The sequence below is a fragment of the Phaethon aethereus genome (genome assembly GCF_964289735.1).
Source record: "Phaethon aethereus genome assembly, chromosome: 11".
In the NCBI taxonomy this organism is placed as follows: domain Eukaryota; kingdom Metazoa; phylum Chordata; class Aves; order Phaethontiformes; family Phaethontidae; genus Phaethon; species Phaethon aethereus.
The window spans coordinates 11,708,001-11,727,709 of NC_138587.1; the positions used below are offsets into that span (position 1 = coordinate 11,708,001).

Here is a 19,709-nt window from a genome sequence, read left to right on the forward strand (position 1 = left end):
TGGGAGGAGCTCTTGGACTCTGTCATTAAGTAGTTTCAGGAAATCATGCAATCTGTTTGTAACTATTCAAAATGGGCTTTTTGTTTTCCTGTCCTACCCTCTCTAGGTCTGCTTGTCCCTTGTGTTGAAGGCTAAATGCTTTGAAGATGGGAGGCCACCGCTGTGCTGCTCTCGTGCAGAGCTGACGCAGCCGTCTCTGACCTGCTGCGGCGGTGGTAAAATAACCCAAACTGCCCTTAGGGGGATGTGCTGGGGGCTCGGCTGGGTATGGCATCCCAATCAAACCCAAACCCGTTACTGGTGCGTAAAATGCCACCGGCTGCGGTGCCACGTGGAGTGCCAGTCTGGGGAGGGGTGGAAAGCATTACGCTGGCGTCCTCCGCTAACGATGGTACAGCCCCTGGCCAGGTTGTAGTGGAGGCTAAGTTGGGAGCTAAATGCCAATTTTAGATTCAGAATGGATGTGCATGGGTATATCTCTCTTCCCCTCCCCTCTCTCTAGTAATATGCTGACTTTTAAAGGTGATTAGGTGCCTAGAGATACAGATAGATGATTACAGCCTGTTTCTGAAGTACATGTCTGCATCTTCAGGCACTCAGATATCTTTGAAATCCCAGGTCTTGCACACTAGCTCCCAGGCAGCTGCAGTTTGAATCATCACTAGCTGCCTGACCTGCTGTCGTGTACCCCTGACTGCTCTGTACCTGACTACAGATAAGGGCCTCCCTTGACTTACAGAAGTAACTCACCTCAAAATGGATCAAATCGCACTTAGTTTTAGTCATTTGGGTTCCTGCTTTTATTCTAGCAGAAAATACTGGCTTGCCTTAGCATGAACAGCTTTTGGTTCTTAATGCTGTTTTGGTATTCATTTCTCTAAACAAGGAGTGTGATTACCCTATGGCAAAATAACTGTCTCCAACTGTCTTTTATCCATTAAACAAATGGGAGTTTTTACCTCTTGGTCTTCCCACAAGATTAATGCACTTTCTCTGTGGGAACTGTCTTAAAGCGATCCAGGAATCTGAAGAACTTGCAGACAGCAAACCTAATTGTCACAGAATCTTATTTAGCCAATGCTAATTTTCATTAAGAGGTGATCTCTGTTAATAACATAGACTAATAACTCTTCTAAATGAAAAAAAAACTTCTCTTTTCCCCCCACAGGCAGGGATAATGAACTTCTAAATCAGTGCTCTTTCTGAGGAAGCTTCCCCCCCCCCATTTTAACAGAGGATGGCTTGAGAACTTAACTGATGTCAGGAGATCCTGGTGCCTGTGCTCACATCCTACTGGGAATTTAACTAAGAAAAGTCATGGTGTTACTGAGATTGGTTTTGCTGCTGGTTGCTACAGAGGGAGAATTTGGACCAGGACGTCCCCACTGGCTCTGTGAAAGATGAGGGCTGTCTCAGAAAGACAGCAAGTCAACCTTGGCGAGAGTTCAAGAAATGGGTCAAACCGTTCAGGAAACCTTAATTTAGGGAAGCTGTGGATTTCCTAGGAGTTAGGGTTGATGTAAGTGTATGCAGCTGACCCCTGCAAATCAGCCAGGTGGCTGCTAGATTCATGGGCAAACAAGCATCTGGGTTAGAGGAGAGACTCCTGTTTGTACCCTCAGTCAGAAAGCAAGGGTGGGGAGGTAAATTCAACCTTACTATTAGACCTAAGAGAATCCACATCAGACAGAGCTATGGGAAGTTGGGAGACCAAGTTCTTCTGGTCATGGAGCAACTTGTCTTCTCTACTGGTGCTCTACTTCTTAATCCAAAAAACCAAGAAGACCCAACTCAAAGACACGGCGTGTGTTGGCGGTTATCAAAAGCACAGACCCCGGGGCCTGGCAGACAGGGAGGACATTGTACAGATCCACTTCTCCCCATGCCCCTGGCTGACGGGGTTTATTCCCTTTCTGTTTGCATTGCAGTTATTGACAACTGTAACTCCCCTCTCCTTTCTTGTTGTCTCCCCTAAAGTAGAAGGGAAATAGATAGATAGATAGATATATCTAGAAATAGATAATCCCCAAAACGTTAAGTGAGGAATAAGCAGGAAGAAGTGGTGGCAGAGCAGGTGACAGGACATTTGTATGGCCCTGTGGCCATCACTGGAGCTGAGGTGCCGAATGGAAGGAAGCAGCAGAGCTCCAGCTATACAAGCCCATGCTGATTAATCACTGAGAGACTAATATCAGCTCTCCTTGCTGCTGCCAGTGTCCCTCCGGTACCTCCCAGTATGATCCGGCGAGGGACGGGAGGATGACACAGCTGGGGAGCCTGGTTTCCCAGGCAGTACATTCAGTGGTGAGATGCTAAGGCAGGGAATGGAAAAAAAACTCCAACCTGAGTAAAGCAAGAGCAGGCAATGAAACAGTTCAAATGTCCCTCACCTTTCCCCTCCGCCCCCCATTTTTTGTGGGGTTTTTTTGTTTGGGGTTTTTTTCCAACCGATTCCCTGCTTTTTCTTGTGCACAACAGGGCTATTCTGGGAACAAGTGGTTTCCTTGCCAGGCTGAGCTGCCTGCTCCGCTCGGGAGGCAGACTTGGTCCGATCTGGGCCATCTCTTTTGCAGTTGCGGCGTTTCCGGGCCAGGCTCTTGCTGCGTGGCTGAGCAGTTTTGCAGGGCAGTAGCTGCTCCCCTCTGTGCTGCCCCAAATCCCGGCTGGGGTTTCCCTCGTGGAAGAAACAGAGGAAGACTCAATTTGCCAATTTTCTTTTATTTGGGTGCTGGAAAATACCTCTGTGTTGCTGACTTCTCCCCTCACCTCATCCTCCCTGGGAAAACCTGTGCCGATTTCCGTGCTGCCTGTCAAGGGGATGGTGCCTCCAATGGGGGTCTTTAGCTCCTGGGTTGTCTTGCCTGGAAACCTAGATGCTACTGGCACAATCTCAATTAAACAGGGATAACGTAAAACATTACAGTGCCCTGGCTGGAGGTGACACGTTGCACTAGGGCCACTGAAGTGCCATTGACTGCGGGCCCTGCTGAGAGCTGCCGTTAACGGGCTGGCGGCAGGGTGGGATATTGGAGTGTGCCCTGACCTCCTCTTCTCCCTGCTCCTGGTACTTCAGCTAGAGCAAGGAGATGTTTTTCCTACTCCTTCCTCTGTCCAGTTTGTTTTTGAGGGAATGAGATGGGATTATCTCTTCTTTTTTGTCGCTATATGAAACGTGCACTACTGCAAAGCACTTGCTGCAGGGGAGGAGACCTCAGTGCCACGTGTGGAGGGGTAGGGACTCGGAAGCTCTTCTCTCCCTGGTGTAAGACATTGAAATGGCAAAAACTATTGTCAAAGAACTTACAGGAACTTTTCTATATTGTCGCAGATTTCCTTGGGATCAATACATGGGAGATGTTGCGCTCTCAGTTTTATTGAGGGTCTTGTGTACTTCACGAGTTTTTCTGAGAGATCTAGAGCCAGCATTAACACCACTGCTTGAAAATCACCAATTACACGATTTTTTCTTTGGAAAGTTTTTGGCCCACTTGGTGCGAGAGAAAAAGCTTGAAAAATATACTTATATATATAGAAGCGACAGGCTCCAGCACTGGTTGCATGCAAGAAGAGCCTGCACAAGCTTTTAATAAAAAAAGTTACTTTCCCAATTTTAGGGAATAGAGAGATTCATGAATTTTCAGTGCTTGGGTTGGTGCTGCAATTCGGGTTGACTGTGCAGTCAGGCTAGTTACCCTTGAACTGATGCTGTGCTAGGCAGGAGAAATGACTAAGAGCACAAAGAGAAGTAATTTCGTTTTTTAAAAAACAAAGTACCACCCCCCCCCCCAAAAAAACCCAAAACCACAACAAACCGTCCCTCAGAATAAAGTGACTCAATTAATACCAGCTTGAGTGGCAGAGCAGGAAATCAGCTGAAAATGAACAAAGAGCCACACGGCAGGGATGCTAATGCAAGCAAATGCCAATTCACACTTCGGCAGGCAGCCTGTGGCAGCTTCTTTTCCTGTTCAAACATTTTAGCCAGATAATGAACGAAAAAACCAAACAATTTTTGCATAATCTACTGAGTTTGGAAGGGAGAAGCAATAGAGGAAGGGGAGCTGCAGTGCTAATTATTTGCTGGCTGATCCGGTCGTCAACGAAGCAGCGCGGGGCTGCGCGGGGGGGCACGCTGCTAATTGCCGGCAGCGGCTGTAGCTCGGGTCGCTGCTCTTGGCCGCTTGGCTGGTGGTGGAAGCCGTTGTTAATGCACGGGCAACCTGGTTGCTTGCTGAAATGGAAGCCAAGGCGTGTTTGCCAACAGCTGTTGCGGTAGGGAGGGTAGCCATTAACGAACGGGGGGTTCATATCAATATTGATTGGGGTCGCGATGGGGAAATGAAGCACAGAAGGGTGCTGGTGGCTGTCTGGTCCAGGGCGGTGTGTTTATGTGAAGCAGATGGTTTGACTGCTTTACTTTGCCAGCAAATTATGGAGTTGGCGTCAAACCATCTTGCGTGGCTTCCCGGGAGCGCGGGGATCCCGTCCGCAGCAGAACGTTGCTGCCTTGAGTACGTTACCAGGGGTCAGAGCTGTCAGCGATGCTCTCTGGTGGAAGGTGGCTGCATGCCGGGGTGGTCCTCACCATCCGCAGCATCCTGTGTGACTGAAGGCACGCTGGTGCTCCGGTAGCATTGAGAGGCTCCAGCCCTGGGTGTCCCAGGGTATTTTGCAGGTGCCTTTTGCAGACTTATCTCCAGTGCTGAAAAAGCAACCTCATCCTGGGTATCCTGAGCTGCTCTTTCGAGATTTCTCCTCCAATATGCTGCTGCATTTGGGAAAGAAATAAAGGGAGGTTGTAGCTGCTGGGCTGAGTGGCATGGGCAGGGTTGGATCAGCATTGTCCTGCTGCTCCCCCGGGAAATGCCACCTTGCTTTATACTCCTAAACCATCCCTGTTTTCTGACTCTGTAGTTCTGCAAGGGAGGGGGTGACGGAGAGAGGGTAAGGCAGGATATTAGGAAAAAACCTTCTGGACAGGGAAATTAAAATGAACATGTCTAACAATGGCAGAGATTGAACACGCTGAATCTGTATCACTATCAAACAGCTACTGAAGAAGAGATGGTATATGGCTTTGGGTTTTTTGTTTTTCTTTTAAATGGATGCTGGAGCTAAACTGTCCCAAGTAAATTAAATTTCTTTCCAGAGTCATTAAGCCCAGATTAACCTTGACCCTGGCCTCCCCATCACCCAAAGAACCATTGCTATTAAAAATGCAAATTTCATTTTCAAGCCTTCTGCTCTCAGAGTTGATGCCAGGCTGTACCGGCACCTATCTGAAATCAATGTTTTGCCTTGGTGCTTACTGTAATTCTCTAGCCAAATGCTGCTGCTTTCACTGTCGGCACTGAGTAATGCTGCAAGATCTCCATGGTCAGGACAGTGCTGTTTTTATCCTACCTGTTCTTCCCCTTATTTTTTGAAAGGCAGAGCTCAATTCCCCTGTTTCACAGAGGTCCTGGATGCTTGGATATTAAGGTTCAATGTGTTTTGGCAGCAATGGCTTGGCATAGCTTGGTGATGGTCTAGTGCCAAGTGCTAGTTCTTGCCTCATTAGAAATCTTCAGCTTAGTGGTGATGGAAAAGCATTCAGAGTGACTCAGGAGAAGAGTCCAAGGTCTGGGTATCTACACGTCTCTCTATAGGCTGCAAAATTTGGGCTGAGAAACTAACCGGTATTTATTTTTCAGCTGAAAGTTTTTATGTTTGAAAGTGCAGATTTGAGTCAGCCAAAACTTTTCGCTGAGTCTTGTCAACTTAGGAAGTTGCTTCAGCTGGTGCAACAGAAGTTAAAACTAGATAATTTTTTTTTTCTTTTCTTTTTTTGAAATTACTTTAGGTGGGACCTTATTTCATTTTACTTTTAAAAAATGTTCAAGCCCTTGAGCAAACTTCAGCTCCTAGTGGCTAGATGTAAACCATGTGATTGAATTTACACCATCATTTTTCTGTTTGTGGGGAAAGAGGGCTGCCAGCAAACTGAACATTGGTTTTGATTTCTCTGTGTACAGACCCCTGTCTTGAATGGGGCTGAACAAAAGTTGTTGTTCCCTTTGTATACAGCGAGACAAAAACTTCTCTGTGACTTATATTTACGTTACTTAAGGGCTGTGGACAGGAATAAATGGATAAGGTTTCCAGTAACCTGTATTTATACTACCATGTACAACTTCTAAACCTTCGCAGCTATTGAAAAATTGGGAAGGGCAATCCAGGAATTTGGTCACTGAAAATGGGAGTTATTTGATACTACATGGTTACTGGAAATTATTGATTGAAAAAGCTCCAGCTTTTTAGGAAATGCCATAAAAATAGACATTTTAGATGGATGGCAATGAAATCTCTAGAAGCATGCTCCCTTCTCTGCAAATAACCTCTATGCCGTATAGGAGTCTCCCAATAGGAAAATACAAAGATATTTAAATACTTTACATTTAAATTTCAACTTATGCTGGATGGTGCATTTACAGTGCATAATACTATTTTCTCTTTCCTCTTTTTTTTTTTAAAAATCACTTAAGAGAAGGTGCTCTCTATATTGTACAGAGGATGGAACAGCAGCAGGAAAATGTGACTTTGAAATAATGGGATCTATAAGAATAGGCAATTTCGTTCAAGTATAGTGATTTAGTGCCCTGTTAGTGTCCTGATGTATAACTCCATTTCTAAAGACCGTAAGTTTTTTCACAAGCATAATGACAGGCTTAAAACTTGTGAGACTAATGCTACAGCTTTCTCTGTCCTCAGCTGTTCCACATAATTACAGGAGTAAGAGAATTTTGTTCTCTCCTAACAGATTAGCTCCAAGAGGAATAAATCAGATAATGTTATTGCCTTCTTGTTTCTTTCCCGCCCTCTTTAAAAAGCAAGAAGGCCCACATGGCACCGTGCAAAGCCAGGGCTTATAATATTTTTTTCTTGCCTGCAGTCTGTGATATGGATGTGATCCCAATTCTGGTGTCACCGGGACAAACATTTCGTAGTGCTCTGCTTCTGTTGTTTGTTGCTTTCGGTACTAATTTCAGCTTCTGCGTTTGCTCTGCTCACAGACGATGGCCCTTACTCGAAGGGGAGCAAGGACTCCGGTGGGATGGACGCAGCCCTGGTCTCCAGGAGGCAAAGCATCCCAGGTAAAGGAGGGGATCAGCTCCTGCTCCAAAACATCGGCGCATGCATTACACTTTACTTGGCTACCCCTAAAATGGGTAAACCCCCCAACCCCACCCATTTTGGTGCATCTATCAGCACGGCTTTTGCTGGAGGTAATGGATGGTAGTAACCAGTCTCAGTCAGTGGTATCTTGCTGGCGCAATCGCAGTCTGGTGTGGAGCTGTTGATGGTGGTTACAGGGAGCCGGGAAAGGAACTGGTTCCTGCGCTGGGCTGGCACCCACGAAGAGGAAAACGGCAGCGAAGGAGAGAAGGAAGAAGCGTTGCCACATCCAAGCTCACTGGATGGGGAGGGAGGCTGGCAGTGTCTGGCAAGCTTCGTATTTCCACGTGTGACTAAGCTTGTTTTGATATTTAGTCAGTCATAGCAGATTTCTGTATGAGATAAACCTTTCTGTGCAGAACCCCCCGCTCCCAGGGGCTGCAGAGGGAGTGGAGCAATGGTGGTACGTTTGCCGCTGTTGGTGCTGGGCTTTGTCTGCCAGCGGCACGCCGGCAGGTTGGGTGGGCTGCTCTGGACAGCTCATCTCTTTCCTAATAAAGCCCAGGGCTTGATTTTGACTTCTGACCGTTAATGACCCAGTCACAGGTTTGGTTTAATGCGTTATAGGGGATGGGGAGGAAATGGGGCCCTTTTGCCATTGCTTCATCATTCAGCAATTTTTCTAAGGGTTACTCTCATCCTCTGGGGCTGCTGCGACACATTGCCACCACGCCGCAGCCCTGATGGAGAGGGGCTGACTCCCCGCTCACAAGAGCCATTATGTCCAGTGACCCCAGCTCGAGGCATCTCAATTGAAGGCAAAATTCAGGTGTGCTCTTCCTGCCCTGGGATGCTTTGAGCAGCAAAATCCAAGCGTATATGCCAATAGAAGAAATCCAAGACTACTCTCATTTGGCACTTAAGGATTGTGTCTTGAAGGACCAGATCCTGCTTAACCAGCTCACTTTTACATCTGTGTGCATCTGTGATAGCAGCAGTAGATTTATAGAGGCATTGGTCAAAATCCCTTATTGCCTACCTTGCTAGATTGATCTCAGCGACTTGCCTTTTCTCAGAACAGTGATTTCTCTTTGAACCCATAGCAATGGGTAATTGCTCTCTGGGACTTCTCATTTTAAACACTTATCAAGGATCAAAATTAAACCCTATTGAAGAGCTAATAACCTCCCTTTGTGGCACCATCTGTGTTGATCAGTCACGTCTGTAGTTGAGAGGAAATTTGCAGGATAGTGCCGGATGGTGTTCCTTCCAGCATGGCAGGGAACCCCCCCAAGTTTCTGGCAGCCACTGGGATCCTGGGTTAGTGAATAGAAAATGAAGTTACTGTAGCTGGCGAGGGATCAAAACTGAGTTTAAAGAGCAGAAGTGTTATGGACCTGACGTTTAACAACGATCTGCCAATGCCACGTTAAATGGGAGCCCAGCAGTGCCTAAATGCCTTCCAGACCGGCACTAGATTGCAAAGAGGTTCCCCACTCGCATTAATCAAGTGCACAGATTGTTCTTGGAAGTGCTTTACAAAACAGGTAGCGCATGGCAGGACTCAAAATGCGGTGCAGTTTCTGGTGTCATGCTGGCATTGCACAAGGACCAAAGTGCTAGTGATGAGGCACCACAGTGCCAAATGACACGTGTTTTCCCGCAGTGAACGATGATGCAGGGGGTAGCCCTGCACCAGCATGGACCTTCCATGTCAATACATTATTTAAGAGACCTTGCCTTGCTCTGGAAATCATAGTTTGCGAGAGGTTTCAAATGTTCCCTCTCCAAACAGAGCACCTCATTTAAGCCTGGTGGGGTTTTCTGTGCAAAAAACCCCCTGGGCCATTTGCAGTGTGGGTTTTAGTCCACAGCTGTGTGCTGCCAATGCCCATCACCGCCTTTTCCTGCACGGCCTTGGAGAAAGGCGCCCTGTGTGAGGGAGGCTGTTTTCCTCCTGTAAAACTGTGGGGGTTTTCAGTACCCAAAGGCAGTGGAGGTGGATAGATCATGTTGTAGACAAATTCTGCAAAAGCTTCTTAGAGGAGGCTTTGGCAAGGCATGAAAGTCATGTGATTTGTCCCAGGGCTAGTCCCTCTTTGAGCAACGAGTGTGAGTGCTGTCATGTGGATTAACACAGAGCTGCCTTTTGCCAAGTCCACAGAGCTCCTGGTCTTTCCTCTGGCTGCTGCTGTCTCTCCCACTAACTTACTCCCCTCCACCATGTCAAATCCAGAAGTTGGAATAGTTTAGGGACCCTGTTTTTATAAAACCCAGAGACGAGCTGTAATGAGATCAAAACTGGCATCAGCTTGGGCTTATTTATAGGTGTTGGGCAAAGAAGAGTGTCTTCTTGGACTAAAGGAAGGTAAAATGTACCTGCAGCAGCTGGAGAAGTGGTGCTGGTGCAGCAGGTGTGGGGTGTGCATCCCCTAAACCTGACCCTGCTATACGTATTATGGCTGACAGTGCACATGGAACCACTTATGTTGTAAAAGTGACTCGCGTCTTCAATTCCAGCTGTAGATGAGGTGGGTAACATGGAGGAAGTTTGACTTCGACCAGGTGCAGATGGGTAGGGAAACTGCTGTGAATGAATGAAGTTTGTGCCTCTCCCTCCTTCCGCTGCTGATGGCAGGATCCCAGCCCTCTCCACATTCTGTTCTTTATCTCCCAACTGTATTGATGTCGTGTGATATTTTTTTAATCACAGTATTTTAAGATCCACCCTGTTCTGTCCGTCCAGGCAGCTACTGCAGGTCCACAGCATCCTCCTACTTGGCAACTGTGACTGCCTGACATGTAGCCCTCCTAACACCCTCCCCACTCTATATCAAACCTAGTTCCTGAGGTAGTCTCCCTGGACAACTGCCTGGAACCTATCACCCTGGTTTTGAGTCCTTCCACTGCCTCCAGCACCTTGAAACACAAAGTTTTTGTCCTCTCACAAGCCCTCACTCCTTTGTCTTCTCCTGCTTGGTCTTGCTTGCAAGACATGCATGCAACGCTTTCTCTCCACTGCTGCGCGTTCACCAGGGTGCACTTCTGTTTCACAACTTAATTTTAAATAAACTGAAGCTAATTGAATTGAATCACCCCAGGTCTGCTCTCCCACCAGCTGTAGAAAAGGAGTGTCCTTGGGACTGGGAGAAATGTGCCTTCAACTGAGATGTTTGCCTTTATTCCTGATCTTTCAGAGGAGTTCAGAGGGGTCACCATTGTGGAGCTGATTAAGAAGGAAGGAAGCACCCTTGGGTTAACCATTTCAGGTGGCACAGACAAAGACGGAAAGCCAAGAGTCTCCAATCTGAGGCCGGGAGGACTGGCAGCAAGGTGAGAAACAGAAACGGGGTGCAGAAGCACAGGAAAGCTGGAGAGGAATAATTGCATGTTCTAGCCATTGGATGAATATGGTTATAATTAAAATAGTTGGCACCTGACTCCCTTTTTTCAAGTGCCCCAAAATGCAAAGTTGTTGCTTCGGTAAGTAGAACGTCTTCTATTTTGAGTTATTTCCCATGCTCTGTGCAATTATGCTCTGAAATTTTCTGTAGGGATATTTGGCATTCTATGAAATTAGGCAGCCTTGTCAGGAGAGCTGCATGGTACAATACATCTTGATCAAGCTAAGTAGTTTAATATTGTATCTGTTCTGAATACTGAGTATGTAAGTAACATTATTGGCTCAGAAAAGGAATTGGAGAAGAAAAGCTCCAAGAAGCAGAGAAAGGGATGGAATAATTGAACAATTTTGCAGAAAACAGGGAAAAGTAAAGATATTTTCTTTTTCCCTGCTGGATTTTTTTTTTTTCCCAGACAGCTCTTGGTGTGCTTCTCTTTGACTGATTGCTCTACATGAATGGGAACTGAGCAACAAAAAGAGAGGTTGTGAACACGTGGACTGTGATTGTTGCTGTATGCACAGATCTGAACACTTGCCACTTGCCACCGGGAAAGATAGATGGCTTCGATTTTAGCACATGCGGTCAGACAGCTAAGATCAGCCTGACATTGGTGGCTTGTTCAGAAAGTTCCCCTGTTTCCAAGGGTTCGCCAGGCACATCCAGACTGAGCGTAGCAGAGACTTTGTGCTACCACTGCTTTTTTTTCTTTTTCTTTATTTGCAGAAGTGACCAGCTGAACGTCGGGGATTACATCAAGTCGGTGAATGGCATTAACCTGACCAAGTTGCGGCACGACGAGATCATAAGCCTGCTGAAAAACGTGGGCGAAAGGGTAGTGCTGGAAGTAGAGTATGAGCTTCCGCCAGCCGGTGGGTGCCTCTCTGATAACGCTGCTCTCTTTTCTTGTCTGCGTCTCGTCTCGGGGTACAGATGGGCTTGCTTGTGCATTAGCCATCGTGGCCAAGGCAGTATCCAGGGGCGTTTTGACGTTCTGCCTTCCTCGGCTCGCAGCACCGCGGTGCATGCTGCAGAGCTGTGCGCAGCCGGAGCAGAGTGCTTTTTCCAGCGCGGTGGGTGCCTGTTCATGCACACCGGCGGGAGACGGCTGATTAGGTCTCTCTTGCCTCAGAGTGACTTGGTCGCACAGGCCCCTCTGCCTCCCGATGCTGCTTCAGCTCGTTCTTCATTTTCCCTTTTGGAGCGTGGCTATGGCGAGGGGGTTGTTCAGTCTTAAGCATGTATTGCCAGATGCTCTTTTCTGAACTGCGGCGAGTGCTGTTATTCCTTGAGATGCTTTGAAATGTGATGTGTTTTCAGAAGGGAAGCTGAAGCAATCTGCTTTCCAGCTAAGGGACCCTGGCAAGCCCCACCTCAAACAACCAGGGCTTGTGTTCTGACATGGGAGACTGTGTGCTCTTGCCCTGTTTGTTCTGATTAAAACAAATTCCTCGATACAGTTTCTCATTGCAGACTTTCCATTGTGAAAACAATCTCCCCAGTTATTACTCGTTCAGTTACCCTGATCAGTCAGAGGATGACTGGGCAGAAGAAATAGAACAACTAAAAATAAGATGACAGGAAAAACAAAACTAATGAAATCTAAACATTTTGCCCCAGATAGGAAGCTATCTTATACTTCATAGCTGTGCTATAGCTGCTGCCTTTATGTGAAAAGTATTGGATATATAAATGACCGTATAAAGCCCTACAAAGAAAAAAAATAAATCTGAATTAGCTTAATCTCTATCCATCATCCCCCTCTGTTCTGCTGTAAACAATAGTTAGCTTTTCAATACAACACTGGTAAAAAAACTAAGCCCCTCTGGTTCAAGTTTTCCATGTTCTCCTGCTCGCTAGAGATGACAGCTCTTAACCTTCCTCCTCAGCTGTGAGCCCGGCTGTCAGGAATCCGATAAGCTGTACTTACCAGTGCCAGTACCGCACGGCTCAATCGCTAGTAGTGATGCAAAATGTCCCCACCTCTGGATGAGCAGGAGGAGCACACTAAAATAGTGACGTATCGCCAGTGAGATTATTGGTGCTGTTTATGACTAATCCAAACAAAGAGGCACTGCAAAATACAGGGAATTGTCAATTATTGCCTTGCTCCAGTTCATTGTGGGCTCATTGTGCAGTGAGGGTTTATCGTTGCTGTGTGCGCCCGCCTCTCTCTCTTTCTCATCCTCTCTCTTTCCCTGGGCAAAGAGCAGAAATAGAGTGCAATTCAATAGCTTGTGTTTGTGGGTTTGAATCTTTCTCCCCACTTTGTAATTTCCTGATTTGGAAGAGACCTTGCAAGTCCAAGTCTGGTTTTCAGGCCACTGTGTCATATCATCTCTTTCATAAATAAACCCAGCCCTGCGTTAACACTAGCTTAGGTTTCCCCGCTCCCCACTGATCTTACGAAAGGCTGTTGCAGAACTTCATGCTTGGATGCTTAGGACAGAAATTAGATGGTATCCGAACTCATCTGTGGATGCTTTATACCCTTTTCTTGGCATGTGAGTATCACCCCTTAGCTGGGAGCCTTCCTGTGCCCTGAGCTTTTTGCTTCTAGGAGCATTTCTAGGCTGTGTCCCTGTTTGCAGCCTGTGCACAGCAGCAGGAGCAAAGCGGCTGCCTGGGGACAGCCTTGTGGGGGTTTATCTGGCCTCGCTGTAGCCCGGTCCCCAGGGCTGCCTGCGCGCAAGGCGGTAGCATCCCTCGCTGTATGACTTTTGGGTTTGTTTAAGGGTTAGTTTAAGCCTAACTTCGGGGCAGGTTGCAAGCCCTCAGGGTGCCTGGCAGCGAGGACCGATGTGGTCAGTGAGGACAGTGAGCACGTTCGTTTCAGAAACCCCCTCCTGAGCCACGGGGAAGCGCTAGCGCGGACGTGCCTTCGGGAGCCTTCGGCTCCGATTTGCCAGGCTGAAGTCAAGCTCGTACTCTTTTTTCTGATTATCCTTGTGGCCATTCATTGCACTTGGTTTGAAGATTAGGAATTGATCTTTTTGGAGTTGACCAGGCTGAAATGTCATGTGCAGTTCTGGATGGAAAAGACTGGGAAATTATCCCATATTCACTGCAGTAGTTCAATAAGTCATTAAATAGCAGGGGATGGCAAGGGACAGAAATAGTTTTCTTTCTTTTTCTCTTTACTTGTGTACATTAAATAGTACTGTGTATTTAACATAAAATTACTGAATCGCCCCTAGGATCAGTTTAAAGGATTCATTTAATCTTTTTTTTAAAGTCAAAATATGAGAGGTAAGGGAAAAAACCCTCAACCTTTTGCACTGAGGATTTGGGATTTTAATTTTCTTTAAGGTCAGCTGGTGACTTGATTCCTTACACTGCTGCTGTTTTTTTTTAATAAGTTTCCATCTGCGGCAGCTTTTGAGTAATGCTGAACACATTAAAGCCAGTTAATAAATGAGACGGCTTTACTTGAATGTCAGAGTATCAACCAAGACAAATTTGAGCAAAGATGCACAACACTGAGCTGGTGAAATCATCGCAAAACATGATGGTTGGCTCTGATGAAGGTTCACGCATCTGGGTTGAGCTCTTTCTGCCTCCAAACAGGGAAGATGCAATATGGGTATTGGGCTGGACTTTCATTTCAATGCCGTTTGGATGAGTTTTGGTTTTATTTTGCAGGGTGGCACGGAAAAGTTTTATCTGGGGGGTAACTGGGTCTTCTCTTCCTTTAGTGCCAGAGAGCAGTGCTGGCATTATTCCCAAGACCATTGAGGTATCACTCTACAAGGAAGGCAACAGCTTCGGCTTTGTGCTGAGAGGTTAGTAGCTTCTCCAGTGAAAAACAAAGAGGGAACAAGCACTGACAGAGGTGATTTGGGAAGCGGGAGGAGAAAGGTAGGGAGATGAATGTCATAAACCTCAGCTGTGAAGCAAAAACATGTCCTGGAGAACATCCCGTGCAGCCTTCAAGGACTGCTGGCTGCCTAATCCAGGACAGTCTTTTTGCTTTCAGGCTGCGTCAGCTGTTATGTGATAAATCTCTCTTTCTCAGCACTCTCATTCAGACTTTCAAACCTCCGGTGACTTACGGCTTTCCCGGTTTGATTACAGGGGGAGCCCACGAAGACTGGCACAAGTCCAGACCACTGGTGCTCACCTACGTGAGGCCGGGTGGCCCAGCAGACAGGTAATGCTCGTGTTGCACCTCCAGCTTTTGCTTTCACACCACAGACCAGCAGCTCTCACCATGCTCTTGGAAGTGTCCTTCTTGTCCTCCTTGCTGGTGCCTCTCCAACGCTTCTCATGCTGGTGCTGTGGAACGACACAGGAGGTGTGGGACCTGTGATGTGTGGGGAGGATGGGTCTCATGCTCATAGGCTGACCCATGTGTAGATGTTGCAGTTATAAGCAGAAACTCCTCTTCCGGAGGCAGCCACTTAATTAACCCTGTGCAGATGGAAAGCTGATGCTGTGTCAGAAAGCAGGAGCTGGTCTATCTATTCTCTTGGTGCTAATTTGATATGATGGGCCTGGTACTATAAATAACCCAAACTATTCTTCCAAGGAGTGTTCAATTCCTTCAGGATCAAAGTAAATGACTTTTAAAAATATATATATGATAAATATATATACAAAATATATACTAAAATTGATATAAAATATAGACATATATGATATATGTGTAGAAATATATATAAAAATGTATGTAACTATAAATAAATACATATATATACACAGAAAAAAATTAATAACTTTTGCCTGTGTCTTCCTACAGGGAAGGGTCCTTGAAAATTGGGGACAGGCTGCTGAGCATTGATGGGATCCCTCTACACAGCATGACCCACGCCGATGCCCTCAACATCCTGCGGCAGTGCAGCCAAGAGGCACTCTTCCAGATCGAGTACGATGTGACCATCATGGGTAAGGTCAACATGGTTGTGGTGGCATTTTTCTCTGACTGCCTGGAAAGTATGTGAGACTAGAGACAGCAACTGGGATACTTGGTTTCAGTGGAAAAATTGCTGAGCAGTGTGCTGCCAGCATGGGGGTAAGGGGTAGAGTTCAAAGCCAGCTTAGTTAAATGCATTTGAAACGCCCTTATCCGATGGTGTGTCTTGGTGGGAATGATGACTGATTTTAGAGGAGGGGGAAAAAGGGGAGTTTCTAATGTACACAAAGAGGGAATAGGAGAAGTCGGAGTTAAAGGGCACTGGAATGTCGGCGCTCCGCCAGCACTGCAAATAACGCTATTAAATGTGTGCGGGGGAGTGAGCTGCAAGCAGGCAGAGACTTGATGTGGCTGTGGCTTCAGTTCTGAATTTTGACCCTGCTGAATTCTAGAGCTATTCCCTTTCTTAGAAATGTTAGTTCAGATCTGCTACTGCAATAAAGGCGGAGTGATCAACTGATTGACCCCAAATAAGACATAATTTACTGGAGGGCAGAGGATGGGTATTTCTAGAAAATGTTCTACACAGTAGATATTAAGTTTGAGGGTTTGGAGGGTGGTTGGTTTTTTTGGTTTTTTTTTTTTTTTTAATTTGATTTTCAGTTTCAAGCTCTGGGAAAGGATTTATTATTAGCTACTGTAAAGTCATTTTGAGCTGGCTTTGTGACACACAGCTGTTACTGCAGGGACCACTCTTAATGAGTTTAAGGTTAGCACAGAGTCCAAAGCTGTGTTGGCTGTGGAATCTCGTTGAGCTGTGTGTTAGATTTTGATGTTGCATATATGTCTCCAGAGGGGTTTCTGCCTCCACTGGAGCGACAGGCTGGCCTAAGTTGGAGTCTGTTTTGCAAATCTTGGAAATCAGTCCAGCATGTCTGAGCCCAGGATCCAGTGAGAAATAGGAGTTACTATACCAGGTTATTTTCTGATTTGTCAATAAGGAGGGAAATAAAAAGGATGTGCGGCTGAAAGAGCTTAATACCATGCCACCCCCAAGGAAAGAGAGCTGACAACACCAGAACTCACTCCATGCAATGTGCAAGAGGGTTGCACCAGGATAAGGGAGCTCCTCGTGCCAGCCCTGAGGGCTTTCTGCTTCCTTTTGAGTCTCCTTCCCACAAGATTTCTCCTTCCTTTCAGCAGAAACTCCACAAGCGTGGACATGCTGGGTCTCCCCTGGGGGAGGAGGCTGCCAGGACCTGGGCAACCGTGTGCCACGCAAACACGTGCTCCGCTGGGAGAGCTGGCAGGAAAACTTGATGCCTCGGCAGTTGCCTGCAACCTGCCTGGCTTCTGCAGAGCTACAGGAGCAGCTTCTCTTTAGGAGTTGGCTGGTATCCATGAAAAAGAGGAAACACTTAAACGCTGGAAAACAGAAACTACCCAAATCCTATTTTCTACTTTTCTGTATGATTGTGACTGGTAACTCTGCGGCGGTCAGTAAGGGATGTCCGTTCCTCTCCTCACAGGCTGGCAGCCCTGCCTGGGGAGGGGCAGGTGGAGATACGGAGGGATTTTGCACAAGAGCTGTCAAGTCTGAACAGTAGCAAACAATTAATGGTGCGTGGGAAATGGGCTTTTTTGGGTTTTGTTGCTTGTCTGGTCCCTTGGTGCCTGCATTGCAGAAAGATGGTTGTTTTAAATCCTGACTTGGAGCAAAAATAGCTGTGAAGGTGTCTGGGTATTTCTTCTTGAGTAACTCTCCCACCTAAAACTGTTAGGGTTGAGTGAACACAGAACGATGGCAGGGTTTTATGCAGTGATTCTCCATCTTGTGTGCTATACAGGCCAGGTACTTCCCAAGATGTAAAAGCAACCCTTTTCTTAGATAATTTCTGCATAGAGAGCGCTTCTCCCCAAAACTGTAAAGGGATATATTTGCCCTGCTTTCTTTTAAAGCAAGATGATGCAGAATGTGTAGCTTAAAACAATCTCTGCAGACAGTTTTGCCAGGCAACAGCTAATAACTGCAGCAGGAGATGAGTGCATCATCCCCAAACCACAACTGATACAGACATTCTCTTTAGCAGCCATGGGAAGATGATGGGGGAAAGGAAGAGCAGGTGCTGGCAGCAGTTTAAGGACGTTATTAGCCTGAAGGGAGCACTCCTAATTCCCGTTTTGAAAACTTGGTGAAGGGGCTGGAGGGACGTGTGGCCACACAGTTCACTTGATTCATTCTAAGAGCTGGGGATATCACCGCGAAGTGGTGCTTGGCCTGTTCATCCCCAGGGAAAACAGACTTTTGCGTTGCGCTCGATCTCTGCTGCAGCCGTGTGCCCTGGGGTGGTGGAGGGCTGGCCCTCGGGCACGGAAAGGTCTTCTTCCTCATCCGTCCTTGGCGAGAGACCGAGGCTGCCGCGGGGGAGTGCTGCACCACGCTGTTCCCCAGCTGGCTGCATGGTTTCCCAGCCAAAACTGTGCGCTGAGGATGAGCTGCATGGGGCCAGCCCCGCTTCGGCGCGAGGGACGCGGCAGCTGCTCGCCGCCACCACCAAGCATCCCGCGGCTGCCGGGCTTTCACCGGGGAGGCCAGTGCGGCACGGGGCCGTGGCAGGCTTTTAATCAAATTGGCTGAGATTTCTCAAGGCCACCGAAGGAATTAAATTAATCTGCCATTTCCATTTAAAAGGAGTGCAAACTGGGCATGCACCTCCCTTAGGCTTTGGGAAAGTGTCTGCCCTTTGCCGATGCCAAAGAAACGGTGCGTGAGCTGATGCTTTGCTGTGGCAACACTTTCTCTTATGGGCCTCTTGAAAAGGGGGGGAGGGGAACTAAAAAACCCCCCAAAATAAACCGATCAGCCGGAAACTGGTGGCATTTGGTTACTCCATAAAAAAGCCGTGTGTGCCGTGACACAAGCCTTTAGGGTTGACTCATGGAGGGGGAAGCTCTCTGCCAGAGGGGCCAAATGAGCAGAGCGATTTGCTGTGTCCTCCTTTCCCTTCCCCTGGCTGGCCCTCCACCCATTGGTTTTTAGGCTGGAGATTTTCAGGCCTGTGGGGCTCTCCTGCTGATGGAGTGGAGGGCTGGTAGTGTCCCACAAATGGGTGAGCGGTGGCAGGGGGTAGGGTCTGCAGAGGGGCCCCTGGTGTCAGAAGCCTCCATATGCCTCTGAAGCCAGAGGGATCACGAGCCGTTGGGCTGTGTCAGGAAGGGACCAGCTCCCTGGTTTGGTTCTTCTAGGATGTTTTGGTTTATTTTGCTTGCATTTGCAAGGGGGGTGCCTTTTTTCCTTTTTCCCTTTTCCCTTTTGCCTTTTTGCCTTTTCCCTTTTCCCTTTTTTTTTCCTTTTTCCTTTTTCCTCTTTCCTCCTCTCCCCCAAAGTGCATTACAGCAGGGGAAAAAAATGTGTCCTACTACTCACTCACCCGTGGGCAAACGCTCATAACACTTTCCAGCCTGGTTACGAGAGCATCCCTCCTTAGCGAGGTGAGCAAAGCCTGGTGGGGCTCAATGAAATCTAGTGCAAGAAGGAAAAAAACCCCACAGTATTTCCTCCACAGTAAAGCTGTTGAGAGAAAGATCTTTGAGAAAACACCTGCCACCCCCCAGCTTTGAGTGGTGGGGTAACCAGCTCTCCTGCACCTTCAGCACTGGGGTGTCTGGCTGCCTGGGGCAGACTCTGCTTCCCTTGTATCCATCACGATATTGGTGGGTACCCCTCCAGTGTATGGGTGCGAGGAGGTTTTGCACAGCCCTTTGTGTTCTTCTGGGTCAGCCAGGTGGACAGGGTGGTGGGATTTGCTGACCTTGAGCAAGTTTTGGTGGGCTTTCCTCTTTCTGTTTTTGTGGAGAAGTTTAGAGGGTTCACTGGGTCTGTAGTGAGTCACCTGGTGGCTGCTGAATTTCCACTTGGACATTTTGAAATGGCTGGAATTTGGAAATTCCAGAAGGAAAGGAAAAAAAGCAGGCAGAATTTGGGGGAAGATATTAACTGAGCTTCCAGAACTGATTCAGGCCAAAGCTGCTGATACTGAATTTTAACAGGGTCCTATCCAATTTATTTATCCTATTCATTTAGTCCATGCTACCTAAAAAGAGCAAATGTCTTCAAAAAGATGGAAGGCTTAAGGGTTTATTTGGTTACTAAAAATATTGTTTCTGAAGATGGGTGAAGATAGCATACGTGCTTTACCCCAGCAATGTCAGGAGATGTAACATCATTCATCCGGCAAATGGCAACAGGGAAGGGATCTTCTCCTGGACCCTTTCTGACCATCCACTAAATAAACATGTAC

The 19,709-nt window shown here is 47.1% G+C and overlaps 1 protein-coding gene across 1 annotated transcript in view; it reads left to right on the forward strand.

Annotated features, from left to right (window-relative positions):
• The window catches only part of GRIP2 (glutamate receptor interacting protein 2), a gene marked incomplete at both ends in the record, with an annotated part of 286,640 nt that overhangs the window by 217,239 nt on the left and 49,692 nt on the right, over nucleotides 1-19,709 (forward strand). The window contains 6 exons of the mRNA XM_082004592.1: nucleotides 7,053-7,133; nucleotides 10,353-10,488; nucleotides 11,283-11,428; nucleotides 14,252-14,338; nucleotides 14,631-14,706; nucleotides 15,295-15,440. Of these exons, the coding sequence (XP_081860718.1) occupies nucleotides 7,053-7,133; nucleotides 10,353-10,488; nucleotides 11,283-11,428; nucleotides 14,252-14,338; nucleotides 14,631-14,706; nucleotides 15,295-15,440 (672 nt within the window). The remainder of the gene's footprint in view (nucleotides 1-7,052; nucleotides 7,134-10,352; nucleotides 10,489-11,282; nucleotides 11,429-14,251; nucleotides 14,339-14,630; nucleotides 14,707-15,294; nucleotides 15,441-19,709) is intronic.